This window comes from Pseudonaja textilis, chromosome 1 (genome assembly GCF_049901715.1).
Source record: "Pseudonaja textilis isolate UNSWEBS1 chromosome 1, rPseTex1.2, whole genome shotgun sequence".
NCBI classification, from domain to species: domain Eukaryota; kingdom Metazoa; phylum Chordata; class Lepidosauria; order Squamata; family Elapidae; genus Pseudonaja; species Pseudonaja textilis.
This window is the reverse complement of record NC_141990.1, coordinates 192924902-192951131: the sequence shown is the minus strand read 5'-3', so window position 1 is coordinate 192951131 and position 26230 is coordinate 192924902. Positions and strand designations below refer to the sequence as shown.

The following is a 26230-nucleotide window of genomic DNA, read 5'->3' as shown; positions in this document are numbered from 1 at the left end:
AGAAGAGGGAAATGCAGAAGAGAAAATTAGATGTAGAGAGACAAGGGGGTAAAAAGGGGAGGGAGAAGATGAGAGGGAAGAAAGAAAGGAAAAGAAGTGATAAGGGACAGAAACAAAATATAGAGAAACAGGGCCTATTTAGAGATAATGGGTGAAAATTTAATGGAAAAAGGGATTCTGCAAAGGTACATAAGATGCTTGTCAATAAATAAATGTAACAAAATGAATATTTAATGATTTACAAAACATATGTGAAGAGAAATAAGGGAAAAATTAATTATGGAGATTATATGTGTCTTTAAGGAAATATTATATTTAATTGAAAAGAAATGTTAAAGATGTTAAGACTTGAATGATTATTAATGATAGAACTGAATTGGAATGGAATGAGAGTTTATAATTACATATATTTATAATCTTTTTTTAAAGAATATAGTGTGTATTATAAGAATGTACCAAGCAGAATTCAATTGGAAGTTATATATTATGTATTATATTGAAGGTCATAACCTTAAGGTATATATTGAAGTTTAAATAAGAGTTGAATGGATGTAATTAAAAGATATAAAGGTGTCTTACTCCAATTAGTAACTACAGGAGAAAATTTGTTTAATGAGAAAAGATAATATGAAATTGAAACAGAACAGACAAAAGTATAAATATAATGATTTGAATTGAGATGAGATAATCAAAATAAAATTGAGAAAATTAAAAGAGGGGAAAAACTATATAGAAAATGTAGAATAGTATAAGATATGGAATAGAACACAAAAAGGAACATGAAATTGAGTTTTGTGTCTGTATAAAGAAGTTCAACCCGGGACCATGCTATTTTCAAAAAAGATGTTTTACTTGTATTTTGTATGTGTGAAAACCCAAATAAAACTTTATTTAAAAAAAAGAGAGTGGGGCCAGACAGAGGTGGTATTTGCCGGTTCTCTGAATCAGTCAAAATTTTCGATAGTGGTATGCCAGAACTGGTCAGAACTGAATGAATACCACCTCTATAAAGCGGAGGAAAAAAACAGTTGAAAATGATCTTCTACCTGAAGAAGACTGATTCCAGTTCAGAGAAATTTGGATCCAACTCAATGAGTTTCATATTTGTAGAGTTCAAGCACCCTAACAAAAACGGGCCTTGCATGTTGAATCCATTCAACTGTTTATGACAAGTTCCGAAGAATTTTTTAAATCCTTTTATATCCGAAGGATAAAGAACCAGTGAAATAATCCAAAGTATGAGCACTGCAATGAAGTGATAAAATGGGGCCCGAAGCAGTTTCTTTCCGTTTCTTATCTTTGCAAAAACTGGTTTATTTTACCTTTCCTTACATTTTAGATATGTTCCTTGACTTGAAAATTCACTTAATTTTCCTGCAACTTGTTTCTAGACATTTGGAATAAATGAATGTGAAACTATTACATATGTAATTATTTTGCTAATGGTTTTATTAAATACAAAATCTTTGTATTTGTTTAACTAGTATATACACTTTTTTCTGTGTGTTTTATCCTGGATGCTAGACTTGTTGTGATTCTTATAATCTTTTTACACATTGCTCTTCGTATAGAGAACTGCATTGCAAAATTTAGGGAAGTGCAACTTCCTTGAAGGCAACATTAAGTAATCTCAGTTTAAAATCCAAAGGAAACGAATTTGATTTCCCACCCCCTTATTTTTTTCTTCTCACCTCAACTGCCCTGGAATGGCATTCCTGCTCAGAACATTATCACCCCACACCAAATTGGCAAAAGGGAAAAAATAACTTCAAACTAGAAGAGTCTTCTTAGGCAGCTAGGAGTCAGCTATACCTAATAAACAACAGATGCAATTAACTTGGTTCTGCTTCTCTAAGCAATTAATCTGCACTTTTTTAAAAAAAATACCCCGATCATAAAAAAAATGTTAATAAAGGCTCAGCATTTGGGATTATAAACTTCTCTAGCAATATAACCTTATTTATTCTTTATTCAGTTGTAGACAACCGGACCAATTCTAGCAGCATAATGTTTTTTTAACCTTTGCTGAGTTGTCATCCATTTCAACTGAATGTATGAACGTTTAGAACGGATCCCACAAACAGCATAAAATACTGGACATTTTGTAAAGTTATCTTTCCCATTAAAAGGCCTCTTTTCTTACAGAGTATTTGGATGTATTTATCACATTGGTATACCACTAAATCTTGTGCTTTACGGTGGCTTTTTTTGTTATAGAACACAAGGCACAATATAATTACAAAGACCTATTAAATTATTGCAGCTAAAATGATAATCCTACTCAATGCCAGGTAACATCATGCCTCAGAAGCTGTCTGGAACAGTTCTCTTTTCACTGATTTTCAAATAAGCACAAGGGTCAGGCAAAGGCTGTTTTATCAAGTAGGACTTGATCATTGAGAAACACTGGCTAAGGATCACTAATGATCTTAATTTTTTTTTTTACACAAGGGATACACAGCATTCCAAACTAGGAGCGGCATATTGACTGGACCCCAGGCTAGCTGGAGAAAGAAGTCATACAGGTATCTGGGAGCCAAATCACGAAAGCTTTCAAGGTTAAAGCCATCACTTTTACAGTATGCAGAAAAAATTGCAGGAAAGCCAATGCGATGCCTGCAGTTTGGATGATATATGGCTGCAGAAGGCTTCCCTTGCCAGCACAGACAGCTGTATTCTGACCAATTTCACTTTCTGAGTGGTCTTCAGGGGGACTCCCATGCAGAGAACGCTGCAGTAGTTTATTCTGATGGTGATGGGGGCGTGAGTTACAGCTTCCACATCCTCTCACTCAGGATAGGGATGACCTACTCTTTCAGGGAGTGTGTATTTGCAAATTTTAAGTGGCAAAAGATGAGTAATGAAGGCTGTAGTCTTAAGCACTTTTATAAATTGCGTTGATTGTAACGGTTCTGCCATTACCAAAAACCATGCGGTACAATATATCTAAAAGAAAATTGCTCCATCAGATCAGACCCGTGTTCATAATTAACTGCTGTAGTGATGTTGGGGATAGGGGGAATAGCAAGAGATTCAGACGCTGAAAAAGTTAAAAGGAAAATCTACATCCGTCAATCCAAATAAAGCCATAGAGAAATCCACCAAGAATAAATCCCTAAAAAAACCCTCAAGGTTGCGGCAGAATTTTCTCTCTCTGGGCACAAAGAGAAAATAATGCTCAGTTCCATTCACTTCACCCCAATGCAAGGGATTGCAGGGTCATTAAAAGGAAAAAAATATTTATTTATTCATATTTTTCCCTCAGAGAGGGGCTCTGAGTAGTAACTTATTTTATGGACTGTTATTGGAGTTGGGGAATTTCGTTTGGGGCAGAGGTGGTATTCAGCAGGTTCTGACCAGTTTGGGAGAACCGATAGTGAAAATTTTGAATAGTTTGGAGAACTGGCAAAAGCCACCTCTGACTGGAGATTTTACAGTATTCTTCCTCTGCCATGCCCACCAAGCCATGCCCACAGAACCGGCAGTAAAAAAAATTTGAATCCCACCACTGGTTTGGGGACTGTTTATGAAACATTCTGGCTGTGGGTGTGGAGGACAAAATCACCCTCTTCCAAAATAATTTCTTTTCTGCCTCTCAACTTCCTTCTATGGTATTTAATCTTGATGAATATGATCAAGGCTTGATTGCTTAATGAATCAGTGGCTCTCTCTTGGGAAGGAGAAAGGAAGTATAGCTTTTAGCGCACGTTTATTCCCTCCCAGTTACAGTATATTTTCCAAGCGACTCTTGGAAAGAGAATTGCCACTTATCTCCTTCTAAGTAAACAGGGCCGAGAGGGATTTTTATTGGGAAAGGATTGGCAGAAGCATCTTCCTCTGAGCTGTGGGTAGATAAATAGTAGGGTTGTGGAGAAGAGTTGGGAGTCCCTTTATAGGAGCCCAAAGGAACCCAGCCTACCACATTCCATGGGTAACTACTCAGATGCATCTCACTATAAGTGGTCATTCCTGATTGTTTATGTTCGACGTACACAACAGTGTATCTTCCTGCCCTTCCCAATCAAAATAAGCTGCTCAAAGTGGCTAAGAAATTGTGCATGTTATATAGGATGCAAAACTATCGTAATTAGCACAAGATTGTCAGATGAAAAGGAGTACAGACGCAGGAAGGAAAAGACAATTTAGATTAAAGCGACTCTAACATTAAAAAAAATGTATTTGTGGAAATGTTTTTAGAAGGTGACTTCACAGAGGAAGGCAGAAATAGAAGAAGAAATCCTAACCTCTTGTGGGTAGAGAGTTCTTTCTTTAGGGCTCTGCAGAGAGCAGCTCCTTTCTCTTGCCATTGAAACTGTATATACACTGATTTTATGAGAAATAGATTGCAAGGATCAATATATGCGATTTGGAGAGAGGAAAGCAGAACCTTTGCGCTATATTTTAGCACTCTTTAGAACAGTTTATTGTTTTATATACTTCAAATAAGGATTGTATCACTGTTATTAAATTCAATGCAACCTTATTTCTCAGTTGCAAGAACACTGCATTGCAGAGGAAATTGATTTTTTTTATCTGTCTGTCTGTCTGCCAGAATTTAGAAGGCTAATTCAGCGAATAAATTGAAAGTACCAGAGGTAATAATATCTGACCCTTCATTCCATCTATATCTGATTCTGTAAAGTTGGAAGACGGCATATAGAAGGTGATGATGGAGATGAAGACAGACTTAAAAGATGAAAACTTCAATTATACACTGCGATAGAAATATGGCTTACTTTATAAGCTAATAAAAAGAAAGGAAGAATTGTTAAAAGGAAACTCTTATAAGGAATTACATTCATTTTGAATTTTATTTCAGTGTTCTTCTATTGCCTTCCTGTAGTGACATCCATAGAACATTGAATTTAAACAGTGTACTATCTACCAGAACTGTCACAAAATATTTGCATTTTGATCATAAAATAAATCTTGGGGTTGTTAATACGTCTTCTTCATAAACTTTTCCATAAATCAAACGATCTGTTTTCCAAATTGCGTTGATTTGATTGTGGTATTTGTAGTAAGCACTCATATTTGCTTGTTAATAAGCCCTATCCAATTTCCAAGGGCTTACACTCAGAATAGAATGCTTAGGAGTGCAGCCTTAAGCAGCAAGATGAACCTTTTCATCGATTTATTGGACTGTTTAGCTGTGAAATTCAACAAGTTTATCAGTTCTTCTTTTTAACAGAGAAGGTACTGTAGTTACTGATAAAGAGTCGTCTCAGTAACTGCTATTTGCCTGACATGATGTGGCACAGTCACAAAGGTATAAATACAAGCATCTCAATGACCACCATTTTTCCCCACTTATCATTTCAATTGTCACCCAATGTGGTTTTTCTGTTCGATATTTGTGAGGTTTCACTGGTTTGACCGCATTAAACTTTATAATATCTCATTATTCTTTATTATGTTTGCATTATACCATACTAGAGAGCCTTTTGGCATCAAAAGATGGTTATCTGAGCCTTTTGAAACATAAATATCATTTTATAGGAATATACTCAGACAATCAGACAGGTCTAACTTGGGTTATGTAAAATTGTGCTATTCTTTTGTATCATTCAGCACGTAGGTAAGTGTATAAAGGGATTTCTAGGCAATAAAGATGGGTCAAAATTATTAATTATAATGGCTATTGCTCTACCTGTTATATAAAAGAATTCACAAACCAGCATGACTAAGGCATTCCACTAACATTTTAAAAAACTAAAATATGTTCAGAATCTGCTAAAGTGTATTTTACATTTTAATCTTTCTAAAGTTGTAATATCAGTTTGGTTGACTTGATGTATGGAAGACCACGGAAACATGAAAATCAGGAAAGGAAACACACATATGACTCTCCCCCAGATTGTGTCTTTATAAGGAACAGCATGCAAACTAATCAATGCTGAATGGATACAGCAAAGTAGACAAGATGAACCAAAGTGAATTGGAATTATAATAAACTCAATCTGATATATCGACAGAGAATTAGAAGGAGAAGTGCAAACATATTTGCATTTCTTTGATTTAGGCCCACCTGACTCCAAAATGCAGCTCACAATTTAACAAAGAAAATAAAATACAGTGCCATTCAAAAATGGTACAACAGTTAAAACACCCTAAATAAGTAACAGCAGATAAAAAGCAAGATGGTGCATCCAGCCAACACAGTACTAATAAGAGGCTCCAATCACTTTACCTTAAGGCCTGGGAAAAGTAGATCTTCAAGTCCTCTAGAAAGTTATCAGTATGGGAGAATAGTTCCCACTGTGAGGTCCTTCATGTTCTCTTGAATTTGGTTATTTTCTTGTAGATGTTACATTATCCAAATAGATTAACATCATCAGGCACTGATGATGTAATCTAGTTTAGTAATGAAATGTACAGCACCTTTTTAAGTATTTGAAGAATGCTATCATTTCCTCCTTTAGTTTCCTCAGTCTTTCTTCATAGGAATTAACATGTAGTTTTCTGATCAGGCCCATTGCCCTTCTTAGAACTTGTTTTGGTTTGTCAGAATCCTTCTTTAATTCTTTTAAAAAATATGATACATCGGTGAGGTCTAATCAGTGTTGAACAAAGTGGAAGTATTTCTTCTGGTGTTTTGGAAAGTCTATTTCTACAATTCTACGTTCTTAATGCTATTGATTCACCTTCAGTTTGCAGTCAATCACTATTCCAAAATGAATTTTACAGGTGCTGTTATCAGACAGGCATTCCTCAGCTTATATTTGTGTGTCTTAGTCCTATTTCCTAACTATATTATTGCCTGTTATTTTTTCCCTCAGATTATGTCTCTAATCTATTCCAAATTTCACTTGTCTTCCAGAGTACTTGATAATTTTATGTCATCTGAGAAGCATTTTTCATTAAAATACTGAATAGTGCAGAATGTGAGATTGAAAAAATTGAATCTCATTAAATGTCCCACATTACTTTTATAAGAAATTACTGATGAAAACCTATTAAGAATGACTTTTATGCCAGCTATTTATTCACTTTAATTGGCATGCCATTCAAGTCATGATTAAATAGCTTGTTAATTATAATACTATGGGATACTTTATCAAATGTTTTGGTGAAATCAAGGTATGTATTCAGCATTCCCACGGTCTGCTAAATAAGGCCAGTCTGCCAAGCTTTTTCCTTGAGAAAATTTTGTGTGATGATTTTTAAAAAGTTTGCCGTGTTTTTCTGTGAACAAACCAATTTTTTATGATCTGCTCTAGAGTTTCCCAGGTATTGTGGTAGGCTGAATAACTCTAGTTCCCTGCATTCTCTGTTCATTTTGGGGACACTTCTTTTCCATTGGTCATGTGGTAGTTCATTTACTCACTAGTGGTCCTCTAAGAGAAAACCTAAAATGTGTTCCTTTTCACAATTTGGACTATGATTAAACCAAATCCCAAATCCTGTATGTATGTGTGTGTGTGTGTGTGTGTGTGTGTGTGTATATGGATCTTTGGTTGTGGGTTTCTCGCGTAAGATTGATATCTAGGAAGCGTTTCGATGAAGTCTCATTCATCATCTTCAGGCTTCTGTCTTCGGCTCTTGCTTCGAAGCAGAGCCAAGACAGAAGCCTGAAGATGATGAATGAGACTTCATCGAAACGTGCCTAGATACTCGAATCTTCGGGAGAAACCCAACAACCAAAGATCCACATACAAATACCCGCGAGAACCTCAGAAAACTTATATATATATATATATATATATATATATATATATATATATATATATATATATATATATTTTTCTTAAGTTTTCGGGTATTACATGTATGGCATTCGGCTCTGTTCAGGTATTTTCCACATCATTATAGTTGTGCTTTTAAAGTTATACAACGTTTCGGCAGAATCTCATTTGCCATCATCGGGCTTCTGTGGCAGATGAGATTCTGCAAACATTGCTACAACTTTAAAGCACAACTACAATGACGTGGGAAAATACCCAAACAAAGCTGAATACCATACATGTAAGTACCCGCAAAACGTAAGAATATATATATATATATATACACACACTTGGCAAAGTTTCGGTGAGGTTCTTGAGTGGGACCTTGCTGAAATGTTGCCAAGATACTCTTAACCTTACATGGGAAAAGACCCGAACACACACACACACACACACACACATTATATTCTAAGCCTATATTTGTTTGAAGATACCATTCTTTGGATCAACCAGTCATTTGGAATACAGTAAGGAAAAAGTATTAAGCATTTTAAATAGCTCTTCATAATATTCACAGTGAATATAATTACACAAAGCATGCATTAACATATCACAGCAGAAACTATTCTTTCTTTAGACCAGACTAGACTCAGTTTTCACAACTCATCCTGGCCAGAAACATACTCGAGGTGGAGCTCTCGCCTCACAATCAGGAGGCTGTGAGTTCAATTCTAGGTAGAGGCAGATATTTCTCTCTCTGGGCACACTGAGAATATATCTGCACTGGCGATCGGAAGAGCATCTGGCCATTAAAACACTCTGCTAGCTCCACCCAGACTCCACCCCGCAAGGGATTAAAGGGTCATTAAAAGCCGATGATGATGATCCTGGCAACAAACATCTCAGGCTAGTCAAACGATCCCTTTTGAATCTCAGAAAGTCTGCTAATTGCTACTGAAGACAGGTGGGAGGTTTTTCATGATTAATCACAACATATGCTTAAATGATTCAAAGAATATGTGAGTTCAACTCATCTGCATATGGATCCAAGAGAAAGAAAATTCTTTAAATGTTTGCTACTAACATGCACAGAGTGGGAATGAAAAAACACTAACACAACTGAAAGCATAGAGCGATAGGCATGATGGCTTTATTCGGAAATGAGGGGCTAAACCATAGACCATGAATATAGCACCTTCACAATATTTTTCAATTTAGATTTCAGGTGGTTTTTGGGGGTTTTCGGTTGCCCAAGCCTGATTTTGCCCGTCAATTTATCAATCACATTGGTAAATAAGGAAAAAAAAACTATTTGAAAGAGAAATCATTAAAATAAATTTAATCTCAACAGTTAACACGGGATATTCAATTTTACACTGGAATTAAATTGGATATAAATACCTCCTGCTCTTACCAGTGGGTGGTGTTATTCCATGTATTAAGGTATGAAGCAGACAAGAAAAAGATAAATCTTTCATAAGTACAACATATAAAAGACAGTTGGTACAACAATCTTGCATTAAAATTCATTTAATTATTTTCCTAAATATATGGAAGTACTATAGTACTTCTATATAGTACATAAGAACTACTATATTACAAAACGCTGCTGAATTATGTTTACTGCTGCATTTGGATTTGAAGCAGGAATCTTATACCTGTTCACGTACATGCAATAGCAACTAGAGTGGTTAACTGGCATCCTACCCAGCATATTGATGAGTATGAGATGAGAAGCCATTTAAGATTGCTTTTTGATACACCAAATCTTACACCTTGTACTATTCAGCTGAACAAACATTAAGTGATTTAGCAATATTAATTGGAGTGACTAGATATCACTTCTTTTAATGCATACTAAATATGGCTTTGATAGAACCTCAGAAATAATAGATTGGTTTCAGACCAAGTCAAATAACATATTGCAACTTTTGAGAGCTTTAATAGTTTATTTGATACGGTAGTCCTCGACTTACAACAATTCGATTAGTGACCGTTTGAAGTTACAAAAAGCACTGAAAAAAGTGACTGATGACCATTTTTTACACTTATGACCATTGCAGCATCGCCATGGCCATGTGATCAAAATTTGGATGCTTGGTAACTGGTTCTTACTTATGACTGTGGTGTCCCAAGGTCATGTGATCAGCTTTTATGACTTTCTGACAAGCAAAGTCAATGGGGAAGCCAGATTCACTTAACAACCTTGTTACTAACTTAACAACTGCAGTGATTCACTTAACAACTGAGGCAAGAAAGATCCTAAAATGAGGCAAAATCCATTTAACAACTGTCTTGCTTAGCAACAAAATTTTTGGGCTCAATTGTGATCATAAGTTGAGGACTAGCTATATTCTTTTAGTAATTCTGATCACATGAATATTGGCACTGAGTCTGCCATTTTAGACATTGATGTAGAAGTAAATTTCACTGTTTTCGATATACTTTCTCTCAATGTAAACTAGGTATATATTAGCTGTTGTAGAAACTAGACTGAAATAGGATGTTTTTCTGACAAAGGGTGTTTTTGATGCTGAGTTTTCCTGATTTGGCATATTTATCATTGCTTTCATATTGACAGCACAACTTAAAAAAGACACTTCAAGTAAAAAAAAATCCTTTTGATATTATTCTTCCCTTTCCAAGTTTTAAGTCCATCGCACAAAAATCAGCCATTCCATTAGCTGCCTTAGGGAGTCAAAAATCAAGCACAGGGAATGAAACACAACACCTCCCTGGAAGTAATTTGTATACCTTCTGCTGAATGCAACTTTTTTTTTTCTTTCAATTTACTGGTCCACCTTCTAAAATATTTTATTTCCTTGAATGGTACCTGCAGACAACCATGCCTGTTTCTTTTGGGGTGGTAATTTTAGGAGGAAGATGTTGGTTGTGCGGTTTTTCAGTTCTGATTCCTAGAAGGGGCTGCTGAAAAGCAGCGCCTGAAAGACTCAGGATTGCACATCAGCCTTTGGTGGCTTCCTGTACAGTCCCAAGAAATAGTGCAGCTGCTTTGAAGGATTGCAGGCAATGGTTAACACTTATTGTTTGCTCCTGGGCCTTCTAAAGCAGGGGTTGCCAACTTTTTGGACTTCAGAGACCACCAAACTCATAATTTTAAATCCCACGGACCAGAGACTCTAGGAAAATCCCCAAAAAAGTCTGCAGGAAAATCCCCCACCCTGTTTTCCTACCAATCGAGCATTCTTTATTTGGGATCGCAGGATACCATCTCCAGCTCCATTCTCAGGGGGGGGAGAGACTTTTGGCTTCATGCAAGGAAAACAGCAGAAGTCTTTCTCTCCACCAAACTCCACCAGAAACATGAGCCTTTGTGAGACTTGTCGCACCGGCGCAGCCTCTTGGAGCAGGATGCCTTGCAGGGTCCCAAAGACTTATTTCTGGCAGAGTTTGGGGGAGAGAAAGAAAGACTTTGGCTGTTTTCCTTGTGTGCAGCCAAAAGCAGAAGAAGAAACAAGTGGAAAGAAGCAGCTCAGTGGCCAGGTGAGGCACGTGGGGCAAGTTCCTCCCTCCGCTCTTTCCCCCTTCCCCTCACTACCTCGTGTTGTTCGCAATGTAAGCGACGCAAACCTTGTGTTCCCACGGGCTATGTGGGCGGTGCAGCCTTGTGTTCCTGCACAGCCTGGATTAATTGCTATGGGGTGACATTTCTCTGCGGACCACCAAAATTTTCTCACAGCCCACCAGTGGTCCCTGGCCCACCTGTGGGTCCCCGGCCCACTGGTTGGCAACCACTGTTCTAAAGAACCTTTTGGAATCAGATATGAAACACTGCACGATTCCAAGAGTTCCACGAAGCTATTTCTGTTTACAGCTCACGATAACATACAACTGCAATATCTTCCATGGTGATCTTGTTTAAATCAATTTTTTGTTGCAGTATTTATAGCTTCAAAGGCAAGAGTTCATAGTCTACGCTTACATGGAAGGCCTCATGGGATAGATTAGGTTTTTCTTGAAGAAAGGGAGCTGTGAGTCTGCATTCCCACAGTGACGGAAACGGTGGCTCTGATTAGAGCCATAGATGATTAGATCGACTGTGAGAACAGGGCCATTAAAACATATTTGAGCCAGTGCTTTATATCAACATCAATGTTTTATTTGTAGTTTAAAAGGCGATTTTCAACACACCCAAGGATTTAGGTAGATTTGCCTAATGGGTTTTGGAAGTCTTATATACTCATATGCTCATATGTACGGCAAACAGCTTTGGAGATTTGCTTCAATTTCAGAAATGGATGGTTGTTTAAAAAAAGAAAACAAATGGCTCTATTTTGGGGAAAAAATGGACACGCCTTCCCTCATCCATTCATTCACCCATGGACTAGATGACCTACAAGGTCCCTTCCAACTCTGTTAATTTGATTTTTATTTAAACTAGAATGCAATTATTTTATCATGGGTCCTTGCTGCTCCCTGAGCATCATTATTTTCTTGCAAACATTTCACTATCCAAACTTGGTAACATCATCAGTACTAGACTACCAAGCTCAGAAATCACCAAGAACCCCTCATTTCAACCCTGAGCTACACATATTATCCTTTATTGGTAAATATTTTATCACTCTGTTGGATCCAAATCTTGACCAGATGGATCAATTTTACCACAGCAAAGTCCTTTAGTATTGGTGGCATTTGGATCACACTTAAAGCAGGTTAATTTAGGATTAAACTGTTTAGGAATTTGCAGACTCCTCTCTTCTGTGGAAGATTTGATTTTATTGAAATGCACCCTTGGATGTGATGGTTAAAAGCAGAAGAACATCGGAGCATGATAGATATTTTTCTGCCTGGCCTTTTTTTTTAATTGAAAAAATTGCATGTGCATATTTTTGTGTATTATACAACCCTAGCAGCTACTCTGAAAATAAAAACCAACTAAGTGCATAGTATATCATGACCTGGAATGAGCAAAAAGGAAGAATTAACTCCTCACTTTAGGATTCTTCTTTCAATTGCTGCTTTTGAGTTGGCTTTCCATTGAAAAAAAAAAGAAAAGGAAATACATAATTACAAATTATATGGTATAATTTGTCCTTTAAGCATCTTCCTTAAGGCATGTAGAATGGTATTTCCATCATCCATGGAATAATATATTTTGGCACCTACTATGTATGAAGTTATGTTACTTTCACCAAAAAAAACCCTGCAGCTATCATTTTTATGGAGCAAGGTTTGATTTGTAAGCAGTTTAGAATAATTGCTCATGCAATCTTTGTCAAGATATTTTGTGTACAACTGACATTTAAAGACTGGAGGTTACTTCCTCCAGTCAAAATTGGCTGTTTTCCAAAGTGTTATGCTAGTACAGTTAGTACTTGATATTTATTTATTAAAATAATGTACACGGCTGCCCAACTTCCAATACAATTCAGGGACAGGGGCTAAGTAAACATAAAACCCACAGAAAACAATATTAGCAAAGAGTGAAGTGTGGTTAGGGTTGGAAATAAAACCTTTTGCTAGCATGAAGCTTTGTTTTCTTTTTTTCCCCTATTTGGGTTTGTGCATGTTTGTGTGCAATTGTTGCTATAAGCAAACGTACATACCATGTTCATGTCGATGCCATTGGTGTACGTCCAGGCATGCTGGAAATATTCTTCGAGCCTCTGCCTCAGTGGGTTGGGAATCTGATGAAAGCGAATGAACTCTTTCACACGAAGCATCTGCATGTGATACCGTGCCGTTCCAGAATATAGTCTTTGGATTATTGCAGATACGTTTCCAAAAATGCTTGCATACATTAATGCTGGGGTTAAAATAAAACAAGAAAACAACTGGTTGGTTAATATTATTGTACCCATACAAAATTACCGATATAGCTTAAAATATGTGTAATAGAATAGTTTTCGAAAACCCCACATTTTACAGAGGAGGGCACTAAAAGGGACACGTACCCCTGGCCATAAATTGCAAAAACTGGGAAACAATGATTGTCTCAATTAAGTACACAGACTTGGCTACTTGGTCCAGGTGCCACATAGAGGCACAGGATCATACATCATGGAATGAAAACTTAATGCTCCGTTTACTAATATTTCTAAAAATACGCCAGGTATGAGAAGTACCCAAAGTTGTTTACAATTACTGGATGAATCACTCTGCCTAAAGCCAATGGGACAATTCCTACAAAGCTGTAATTGACACCACTTCCAACGTGTTCCAACATGTCTCAGTAACAAAAATTCAGATGTGCTATTAGATATTGGGTCAAGTTATTTTTTCAGCAACACTGTGAGAGAAAAAAAAGAATTTTCCTCTGAATATCTGCCAAAGAGTATCTTTATTTGGCTGTCTTATGTCAAGAATGCTGCTCTGCTTTCCCCTCCCCCATCCCCTGGTATGGTCTTGCTCGATTATGCCAACTACTCAAACACAGACTGGCTAGCCTCTCTCAGAGTCAACGATGACAAACTATAATATTACCCCGGTTTAGTTTTTAACAGTTTAATGATGACATAAGTCATATGAGAGGCCAAACAACATTAAGCATTTAAAGTATTTAAAGGTCGGAAGAGAACTTTTGCTTTTCATTGGACTGCATCCAACATCACGAGAACAGAGTTCTGGACTTTGCTTGAGTTGCCCTCAACTCTGCTTCTGAGGAATCTCCTAAATGGAGTGGATTTGGGAGTAGACAGGGCAGGATGAACCCAGTATAATTGATCCCCAATAGATTTATTTATTTAATTTGTCAATCGCTTACAAGATAACAGGTATAAGTATAAACATGAGTAAGAATACAGGAAATAGGTACGAATAAATGGGGACAGTAGGACAGGGACGGAAGGCACGATGGTGCACTTATGCACGCCCCTTACAGACCTCTTAGGAATGGGGTGAGGTCAACAGTGGATAATTTAAGGGTAAAGGAGTGGGGGTTTGAGGATGTAACAACAGAGTCAGGTAGTTCATTCCAGGCATTGACCACTCTGTTGCTGAAGTTGTATTTTCTGCAATCAAGTTTGGAGTGGTTTACATTGAGTTTGTATCTGTTGTGTGCTCTTGTATTGTTGCGGTTGAAGCTGAAATAGTCATTGACTGGTAGGACATTATAGCAGATAATTTTGTGTACTACGCTTAAGTCCAACCGTAGGTGGAGTAGTTCAAGGTTGTCCAAGACTAAAATTTCAAGCCTGGTGATATAGGGTATTCTGTTGTGAGGAGCGGAGTGTAATACTCTTCTCATGAAATACTTCTGGACTCACTCAATTGTATTAATGTCCGATATACAGTGCGGATTCCAATACAAGCTGCTGAAATATTAGAATATCGGAGCAAAGTCTAGTCTCAGGATATACAATTTGCCTACAAAATATTTTGGGTTCAGTTCTTGCCATCAAATATACCCGATACCCCGGAGATCCTTACATGATAATCAGTAAATGTAACCACTATTTATTCCAATCATCTAGTTGCCCAAGTCTGCATGATCACAAGCAGCAAGAAAAATATGCCTGGCTAAAATATAGATGACCTCATTTATGATTCAGTTTCAGTTCTGCAAACCATTTGACTTTGTGGCTTTGAACACATACTTGGAACACGTAGCATTTGCACTGAGTTTCGTTTCACCAGACCGACATCTAACTTCACCTTGAAAGCACTTAATGATGCTTGGATTATACATGTCCTTAAAATGCCCCAAAAGTTAAACAGAAAAGGACATAAAGGGGGCATGAAATCACAAAGAAAGTATTTGATGCTGGGATTGTGGAAAGTTCTTTTTTTAAAGTTTCCTGTAGACTTCTCCACAATTGGTTTGGATAAAGGTAATGGAAAAAAGGAGACAAGTATAGATGAAACAGCATGCCATTTTGCAGTATTACAACAGTTCTATGATGTGCCACCGCTGAGGCAACAAATTTTAGGACTGAACCATTTGTCTCGTCTTTTTGAAATACATTCCAGTTCCATTGATAGTGAGAACTGTGTGCCATTTTTTTTAGATCAGTCTAAGCCAGGGGTGTCCAACCTTGGCAACTTTAAGACTTGTGGACTTCAACTCCCAGAATTCCTCACCCAGCAAAGAATTCTGGGAGTTGAAGTGCACAAGTCTTAAAGTTGTCAAGGTTGGACACCCCTGGTCTAAGCAATTTATTTTTGGCTTGCCTGCCCTGGTCAAGGGCAGTTGCTGTATAACCAAACTTTTTATAACATTACTTAATGTTAGTCCCCTAAAACATAAAATGGAGACTGATGTAACTGTACTATTGGTCAGCTATAAAATGTGGTGTATACTATGTAATGATCATTTGTAATCTACGGTATCTAATAGAACCAAATGAAAGTGTGCAATTTTTACTGACTTGCAGAAATGAAAAAGACAGAAAGTCGATTCTGTGTCAAGTTTAGAGATGCCACTGACAGAGTTATTCTTGAGGGACTGGGAAAAAATAGGTTTATTTATTTATTTATTAAATTTATTTGCCGCCTATCTCACTGCAGGGCAACTCGGGGATCTATTTAGGCCATTGAGATCAACTTCACTGTAGATGTTCAAATTAAAGCATCTACCCAACAGATGGTCATCTAGCTTCTGCATGGACACATCTACTGAAGAAAATTTCACCAGTGGACATCAGTATTGAAATTTTTTACAAATATTAAATTGAAACCTGTCTTTTAGTCTGTGTTATACATACAGAATATCTTGACTTCATTTCTGTGTGATATCATTTTTGGTATTTGCACACTGCTATTACATCACCCTTCATTCTTCTCTTCTCTAGGCTAACCATGACCAGATCCAACAATCTTTCTTCTTATGATTAATTTCTATCCCAAGTGATCCTTGTGGCCAGTCTATTAGTATGGAATCAAAAACTGGACATAATATTCATGGGGGCCTTACCACCTCAAAATAAATTGTAAGTATTACTTCTCATGATTAGCAGGGAAATTCATTTTTGAAGCCATATCACATTGTTGATTTATATTGTTTGCAATAAACTATTGCTCCAAGATGCTTTTCATTTGTAATATTGCAAAGCTACGTATTCGTTCTTTCAGTCTATGTATTTGATCTCTTTCCTAAGTGAAGATTTTTACTTTTGCTTCTGTTAAAGTTATTTAGCATTTTCAGCCCTTCCCTCTAAGCTAGGGAAAATGTGTTTTACACTCCCAGAAATTAATGGTACGATATCCCAGTTGATATATATCTCCATTTAATGAGTACCCTTTGAATAAACATTAAGCCATGTATTTGTCCATTTTATTATCATACCATCCAGCCCACACTTAAATGGTTTGTTTATAGGTCAGGGTATTTTATCAAATGTGCAGGCAACAGTTCTCTTGTGAGGCAGTATGGAAGTGAAAGTAGAAAGTGTTAAGAAATAGGATGAGAAAGAGTCTTGATGCTTTGGGATTGTAGTGCTACAGAAGACTTCTGAGAAGGTCATGGATAGCCAAGAAAACAATAATTAAACTAACCAATCAGGGTTCTCACTCAAGGTACAGATGGCCAGGTTCAATTATTATACTTCGGACACATCACACACAGAACTAGCTGTCTCAAGAAGTCCATCCTACTGGGAAAGGTGAAAGAAAAGATCAGAAGAGGACAACTAGCAAGGTGGATGGACTCAATTATTGCATGTCTATTAGAAGATCTGAAAAACTAGTTTAGAGGATAGATCATCCTGGAGAAAAAAATGTGATAATTAAGCATCGATGCTAACTCGACGACATGATCATTTTATTAAATGCTGTGATAAATCAAGCTAAGTGGCGTTTACAGCACTCCCAACAATTAATTAAGGAAGTTAATAAAAACATTAATATCAATAGTTGCTTTAATTTTTGATAAATTTATGCTGTCATCTGGGAAGTTAATACATTGTTTTCAGCGTGTTTATAAGATTATTTTTATAATTCACTGCAAATTTTTTAGGTATCAATGTCAGAATAACTGACCTGTTTCTTTGGATCTTCCTTTTCTCTCTTTTTAAGATGGGGACAAGATTTGGCACCTCAAATTCCCTAGAGCATTGTTTATTCTCCAGGATTTCTCAAAGATCGTGGAGAAAAATCCAACCCACTCACTCAAACAGGCTCTCAAACTTCCGTCACTGTAACCTAGTTCAATAAAGTAAAATCTTCAGCGAGACCTCGACAATCTGGTTCTGGCTTTGGCCTAGTTCGAAAGGTTGATGCAGGCTGAGACATAACAGTCATAATGAACAGGGCCCTAAATTACATTGGGTGGTCTCATTGTTCTCCCTAGAAATGAGAGAGAGACAGAGAGACAGAGATAGGGGAGGAGAGAGAGAGAGAGAGAGAGAGATGTCTCTTACCTATGGCTTGGTGCTTCTGACATTAACTTGTGTTTCAGTAGCTTCCCTACTGCCAAAAGAGCAGAAGGTCTAAAGTTTTATCTACCCTTCACTAATCAGAGGGGGGATGCTTGAAGCAGAGTAATTAACTGCAAGGATATAAAGAGATTTTCCATTAAGCTCATCTAATCCTTCAACCTTGCTGGGGAATAAGGTCAGTAAGTTGCCAAAGAGTTCTTTGCACTTGGCAATGTCCTTAAGAGGAAAGCCACAAAGCTTTGAAGACGGCTATCTCAGTAGCCAAAAAAGAGTCCAGCGAGGTTCGGTCCCCACAGGAAGGCTGATCTTGGGGGAAGTAAAAGTAATAGCAGGTGCAATGAATTGGAGAAGAGCAGGAAGGGGGAAGGATTCCAATTTCCCTAGGTTTTTTTCTTTCTTTCTTATATCTAATAAGTGTGCCTAGAAGAGCAATATCTTGCTACTTGAGAAGGGAAAAGCAGTGAAGTTCTTTTTTTTCCTCTAGCAAAGTCTCTGCACATCCTGGAGAGGGAAACCCCACCTCTCCAGGGAGATGGGGATCAAGGTTGACTCAGCCTTCCATCCAGTGGTGGGATTCAAATTTTTTTCTACTCTTTCTGTGGGCGTGGCTTGGTGGGCGTGGCAGGGGAAGGATACTGTAAAATCTCCATTCCCACCCCAGTCTTGGAGGAATTCCCTCCCTACCCCACTAACCTGCTTTCCAGCTCCGATCTCCTGTGCAGGGCAACAAAAGAAGACCCAGCCAATCAGCTGGGACTCAAGAGGCAGAGAATAGATGAGGGTGGGGCTATTCAGAGGTGGGATTTGCTGGTTCTCCGAACTGCTCAAAATTTCCAATATCGGTTCTCCAGAACTGGTCAGAACCTGCTGAATACCATCTCTGCTTCCATCCTTCCGAGGTGGATAAAATGAGGACACAGCTTTTCTTAATGGGGCCTTCTGTTGCTTAGTGGCTTGCATATGCTGAGGAGCACATTCTCAAAAAAAGGACTGTAGCTGATTTGAAATTCACAACATCTCTGGAGATGGTTTTCTGAGGAGGATGAAGATTCGTTCTCCAAGCCTGTGGGTTGGTTTCCGAACATTTCATTACCAGGTAATATGATATCAACTAGCTGAGTACAAGGCTAGCAAAGTTTAGGGGATGTCATTGTCCATGTTCTGATTATAAGGGCTTCGGGCTTCGGGTGTGTCAAATGAGGGTCTTTTGATCGGTGAGGCATGAGTCCTCAGTGAGTCTTGGGATGGGCCTTCGGATAAGGAGGTTACATCAGGTCAGGGTCATTGGGAGGTGAACTGCTGGTCGGGGAGGGAGGTTGTGTGGGTTGGTTTTGACCTTGACCCATCACAAGTCCCTCATGTGACCCACCCACACCTGAAACCCTTATAAATAGAAGGACACTGACATTCCCTAAACTCCACTGAAGATGTTACCTAGTCTCGTAATGAAACATTTGGAAACCAACCCACAAGATTGAAGAACAAACCTTCGCCCTCATCCTACATCTGAGCTACAGATATTCGCCACTATTGCAAACAGTGTTCTGACTATTTTTTCTTGTCTGCAATACAACAGCTTAATTAGCGTGTATTTCACCCATGAAGCTTCTGTTGTTAGCTAGTTATTAAATGAAGGACTGAGTTTCTGGAGAGGTGAAATTTATTGCTATGACTGTAATGAGGTGTGACATAACAGAGTGCATTTGCCAATTCTCATAAATGTGTATGTTCATAAATGGAATTAAGACCAATATAATAATGGATTGTGAGAGGATTTTCTCTTGTTATATTCCTAACATTTGAGAGACAGAGAATCAAACTGATTGTCACGAGATTCGGTGAAAAATATATAAACAAGTGTTTACTGAAGCAATATGTAACTTCAATCCTATCTTATGAAATTGCAAATAGAGATTGCATTAAACTACATAAAATGCACGCTGCAGTTCTTGACTCAAATACTGTATTACTGGAATACCTTTTGCTATGGAAAGGGGGGCAATACAGATATGAAACCCAATTGTTTCATGTCCTGACTATGAACTGTACCTACAAGTTTAGCTAGTCACTTTTGGAAACATGATATCAGATTAAATGGACCTTGATCTGATCCAGAAGAGATCCTGTTTCCCCTGAGCTTTATCTTGAGGTACAGTTATTATATTACTCAGAATAGCCTGTTGCCAATTTATTGCCTCTCTGAACATTAGGGACCACCTTATAGGATCTATCTTCTGCACCTGATAATTGCACGTCACAACTTAAATCCACACTTGAACCTTGTGTACGGAGAATGATCAATTGAGATCAATTTTGCGCTGGTTCCTAACAATACATACTGTAATGTAGTTACTCATTTTTCCCTTCCTGAGCAAATACAAATATGGTGGTTGAAAAAAGAGGACTACAAGAGGAAGAAATTCATGAATCAGATAAGGTGATTGAACAAATGCCTGATCTGGAAGCACCTACACTGGCTATGGCATCATTAATGTTTTAGTCCATATGTTTAGTAAGTTGATCTTTCTAAATTACAGTTTCTTTTCATCCCAGCTTCTAATAAGGTTGACTTAAATATTATCATTTTAAAAAGTTATTTGTTCAGTCTACCCAATTTCTCACTTGTTTATATAATGGATATAAGACTCAGTAACAACTTGAAAACCTAAGCTACAGAAAATAAAATTCTTCATCCTCCTCTCCCACACAAAATAGCCTTTCATCCTTTAAAAACTGTAGTGGAGATGGCATTTTGCTATTGATATTGTTACTAACAACAATAATATTCAGATAGAATATTAAAGTTTTAACTTGGCTTAAAAAATAAATTTGAAGGTCCTAAGAATTCTAGAACTTGCATCTTAAAAAATTCCAGGGTTGCTGTCTTTATGTACCTCTTTTGGGGATTCTTGAAAGGAATGAACTGCTATCCTCAAGCCAAAACATTTTGCATGTTTTTTAAACAGGTTTCCCAAAGCAAGTCTTGTAGTCTGCATCCCCGGGGTGCACAATCTGACCAGGAGTTGCTTATTGCCCCAAAGCATTACTTTTAAGATTTTTTTCCCCTAATATTTTTTTTTTAAATCAAATGGTTTCCTAGCTCCTGTGACATTGATATCACAAAGCCAGCGGATGGTGTCAGATCTTACAAGTTCATTTTTTTTCTCACATAGATGCTTAAACGGTTTAAAATAATGCAAGAAAATCCTGCTTTAGAAGTTCTCTCCCTCATCCTTCATGGGTATGACAAGACATTTCACCAAGAAAACAGTTTATTTAAGGAGTGTTTGCCTTCCTAATGGGATCCTTGTTGATAGATGGCTACAGTGCCAAGAATGCCCACCTATTTCTCTCACTTCCCTTTTTTTCATAGTTTAAGAAGGGCTCCACCCAAGAAGAAAAGGTTGCTATTTCCAAGCACTGAATGAGTTTGGTTGGATTTTGGGAGAAGGAGGAGGAAAGAGAGAAGAAGAAGCAGGAGGAGGAGGTGGGGGAGGGGAAGAAGAAGAAGAAGAAGAAGAAGAAGAAGAAGAAGAAGAAGAAGAAGAAGAAGAAGAAGAAGAAGAAGAAGAAGAAGAAGAAGAAGAAGAAGAAGAAGAAGAAGAAGAAGAAGAAGAAGAAGAAGATATCCATTCAGTCGTGTCCACAGAGTTGGATTGGATCAGATGGGGAAACAAAGACAGAAGTAATAGCTAGATAACTGCATTAGGAGGATATAGGGAAGCTCTCTTCATTTTATGTCTGCATGGTGGTCTGAAGTAGGTTGGGTTGAGAGGACATGACTATTTTAGAGATACCCAGAGAGTTTTCATGGTTAAAGAGTCGATAAGACTCTGATTCTATTCAGGATTGAGCTGCACTTCTTTTCTTGCCTCAGAGCAAAGGTAGCCATCTACCATTTAGAAAGGGCAGGACGAATGATGTCATCTTCAGCCTGTTCCTAGGTTGCTGGGAAGACAAACATTATAGTCTTCTTACTCTGCCTCCTTTCTTTCTCCAGTGGTGCAAGCATGTCTTCTCAGGTGCCTATTTTGCCTTTCTTTCCACTTTACAACAAATGCCTCTGTTTCCATTGGCTAGTGTGTGCTATCTTGGGTATCCTTCAACTCTCTCAGTTTCTGCCTTGTGTTAGGAATGTAAGTCACCTAACAGTTGGGTTGGAAAATATATAAACCAGGATAGACATTTTAATACTGTCTCTTTAAGGGAATGCTAAAATTGTAATTGGGTGTGGTTCCTCAAATGGCCATAAGATGGAGCCAGAAACCTGGGCTGTTCTCCTGTTGCTGAGAGTGTGTTCCTGCATTTCCCTATTGATTGTTGCTGATCATAGTTCTTGGATTTGATGTAAGTCTGTTACTGAACTGTTTATGATACTGGACTTTGTTATTGGATTATCCCTGGACTGAAAACTGACTGCTTAACTGTGAATGACTTGGACTGTGTTTGGACTTTGCTTAACTGTTTACTGGAAGTAAAAACCTACATTTTACTATACAGTGTATCTGTGTGCTGGATGTGTGTTATTCCTCACCACTCTCACTACATCTCCCTGTGTGCGCTCATTCTCCTAACGGGGAATTACCTCAACATCTTGCCAAGCATTTCCTACTGGGCTGGTGGCTTATCTCCTATGAAAGGATGGAGCTTTGGGGTTTTATGTCCAAGGCGAGGAACAGTTTAAAAAGTGGATAAATTTGGCAAGGGTTCTTCCACATTTTTCATTCAACTACATTGACAGGAAGGACTGTAAAAAAAATGTTAGATTTTTTTTCTTCACCAGCATTCAAAATGCTTGCCCACATAATAGAAAGTAAGTAATGCTATTTCCATTGCATGGAAGAAGAGGGAGAGGAGGAGAAGGAGGAGTGGTGGAAACCGTAGTCTGGACAGAATAGCTGACCAGCTCTGTGGCCAAATGGGTGGAAGGGACTGAAATCCGGAAACACTTTCTATTAACGTCATTTCTCAGCTAATTTACATGGAAGATAAGAAATTGAAGGTTGCGGTGCAGAAAAAGCCCTATATCCTAGTCCTACATCTTAACCACTGTACCATACCAATTCTCTCATTTTGAATTTGCCTCCTGGTGACTATGTAGACCCATCCATGAGATGTTTTTGACAAGTATTTAGAGACCTTCCAACCTACTGCTCTTAGCTTATTGAGATCAACCAAGGTTGGTTAGAAGTTATAGCCTACTGTAGACACTGCATGTATGAAAGCCAAAATAGAAATAATGACAAGAGTTTCAGTAGAAATGAAACACTTCCCATTTGGGAAGGCTTATGACAAGGTGACCTAAGCGTTTCTATGTAACTCTTACAGTTAATGGGTAACTTCAAGCTCCCTGTTCTTTCTTATGTTCTTGAAACTGGACTTGGTTTGAACAACACTTCAAAAGGAGGATGGCACAGATGGAAGATATCCTCCGTAAAGTAGGTCTCCTTGCCACGCCCAAGATAGACCTAGTTAACATAAACTTTGCAGAGTAGGGATTTTTCAATACATTGCACGTATCTGAGCCATTCTCAAAGGACGTCTTAAAGGCCCAGGAATGTCCGTGCAGAGGAATGGTCTCATTTTCTTGTATAACATCTTAAAAAAAAAACCCAATAAATAGGCTAAATTCATTTGGTAAATTGTTTAAAGCTGCAACCTTGAAAAGTTTAAGAAAAGACAAGGGGCATATTTTATACTAATTTTATATTGGTGACTTGTATTTATGTCATTGGAGGTTTCATTATCTGCTCTGCCAAGACTTCTATAAGGACAATTATTTCTTATTGAATGTTATTACCATTGCACTTACATATTATTAATAATATTTTTTCACCACAAGGAAGGAAGTGAACCATCACAATACTATGTCTCCTACTCCTAAAGGCCAGGGGTGTCAAACTTGAGGCCTCATGTTGTTCTCAAGTGATGTATTGTGACTTTTCTCCCCTTCGCTAAACCGGGGGTGGGCGTGGCCAGCATGTGACACATCTGGCCTGAGAACCAGGAGTTTGATACCCTTGCTTTAGGTGGTCCCGAAGGATGCCATGCTTGATGGTACTGAAAGATCAAAGAGAGTCAAAATGGATGCACTATCATCATTGCCGTCCCACCAGAGATCACCAGCAAGCACAACCAATGCTGATTCAGTTATATGTTTCAGTCTGAAACATGATTGGAAAAGGAGCTCTAGGGCACTTGGAAGCTGTAGCCTGACTACCTCCTCAAAAACTTTCCCCCCAAAAGGAGATTGGGGGAAAATTGTATAAGAAAAATGTCTGGATCCAATGATAGCTTCTTGAGGAGGCATACTAATGCCTTTTCAAAGCAGTTGACTTTTCAAAGCAGATACTATGGTGGACCTCACCACCCATAGACTTCTGGATAGCCTACATCAGCCAGGGCTGACATGTAAATAGGTGGGCAGGTCAGCAATCCCAATGACCTTGTCTACTTCCTCATGAGTTACAGTTTCAAACTCACCCCAGTAACCACACAAGGTTTAATTATCTCGACAAATTTTCTAGGCGGAATCCAACTTTGAGTGGATTTGAGTTATTTTAGGCACCAGACGCCTGAAATATTCCTTGCAGTGAATATACAGATCATTCCGTGGCTTGTTACTCCCTAGCAAGGAATAAGCCACTTTAAAAAAGGGCTGCTGGATAGCTATTTGTGGGTGTGATAAGAGTAGAAAAATACCTATCTTTTACTGCTGTTATTGCTACTTTGTAATCCCTAATATGGGCTTTTACTATTTTTTGGTTAGATTTACTTCTTTTGATGGCACTCTAGTTATTTCTTCTAGCTTATCATCTCCTGAAGTGCATCAGAAATCCAGTGAGGACTTCAAGGTGCAGCCACCTAGGAACAATAATAAGCTAAGGTCCTCATCATATGCCCACTCCAGACTGTAACCAAGGTTTCAATCAAATTGCCTCAAGAACACTTTGAAGCTTTCGTTGATTACCGCAGTCTGGCTATTCCAAGAGAAAGCTGTTTACACATTTCATAATCAATAAACGTTTAAACTAGGGAGACTTTAGTAAGAACTCAGAATTAAGTTAACTGAATGCCACAGCAGAACAGGTTACCAGATGCAACGCATGTCTATATCATACCAGTATAATTGCTTTGCTACCAACTCACAACTTACACATCTACAGTGTGTGCCAAGAATGAGGCTTCTGCCCATCTATGTGCTATTTTTTGTGGCACTATCTGCCTGTGCAATGCACTTTCCCTGTGAAGCATCTTCTATTATATGTTTACCATGCTTGTCCAAGCCTATCTTCTCCCCCAGGCTTTCCATGAATAAATTCACAATAATTGTAGACTTTGTTTTCTTCCTCTGCTTCCTTTTTATTGCGCAGATGTGTATATGTATTTTAATTGTGGTTTTTTTTGTACACCACTTTGAGATCCTTTTGTAGAGTTGTTGTTGATGATAATATTACAACTAATCTATATTCTTCTATTCAGTTGTGTCTAATCCCCAGAGACTACCTTCACAAGCCCCTACAGTTTCCTTGGCAAGGGTTTTCAGAAGTGGTTTGCCATTGCTTCTTTCCTAGGCTGAGAGAGAGAGAGAGAGAGAGTGACTGGCCTAAAATTACCAAACTGGCTTTGTGCCCAATGTGCGACTATAATTCACAGTCTCCTGCTTTCTAGCCTGATTCCTTCACCACTGCACCAAATTGGCGCTCTCACTAATAATAATAAAGCCAACCAAATATCGACTAAATTAAATTGAGCTACAAAGATCAATAGGGTCTATACATTCAGAGGTGCTATTCAACCGGTTTGCACCTATACGGGTGAACCAGTAGCAATTATTTGGCATGGGTCACCGAAACAGTGGCAATCCTTGGCTGGCCACGCCCCCAACCCAGTTGCCCGGTCACTCACTTGCGATCTCTCTCCTAGCTTTCCGTTCCCCACGTCCTCTTTCTCCCCGGGGGAAAGGAAGAAAGGCATGGACTCTGCAAGTATCGCTTTCCCCTTGTGAGTTAAAGTGTCTGGAGTGAGAAGGAGTACGGTCTGACAGAGGGGGTGGGGGAATCCACTCAAGCCTTGGAGAAATTTAAAGGAGCTGCTTCCAAAATGCTTGTCTGTTAAGTGCTCTGTGTGTGTGTGTGTGTGTGTGTGTGTGTGTGTGTATGAGAGAGAAAGAACGAAAGAAAAAAAGAGGAAGGTAGAGAAAGAAAGAAAAAAATAGGAAGAGAGAGA

At 38.1% G+C, this 26230-nt stretch overlaps 1 protein-coding gene across 9 annotated transcripts in view; it reads right to left on the bottom strand.

Annotated features, from left to right (window-relative positions):
• KCNH7 (potassium voltage-gated channel subfamily H member 7) overlaps positions 1-26230 on the bottom strand; it is a 344881-nt gene that overhangs the window by 41602 nt on the left and 277049 nt on the right. For all 9 annotated transcript variants that reach the window (XM_087920066.1, XM_087920062.1, XM_087920069.1 and 6 more), the window contains one exon: positions 13235-13434. In XM_087920066.1, coding sequence (XP_087776192.1) covers positions 13235-13434 — 200 coding nt within the window. The remainder of the gene's footprint in view (positions 1-13234; positions 13435-26230) is intronic.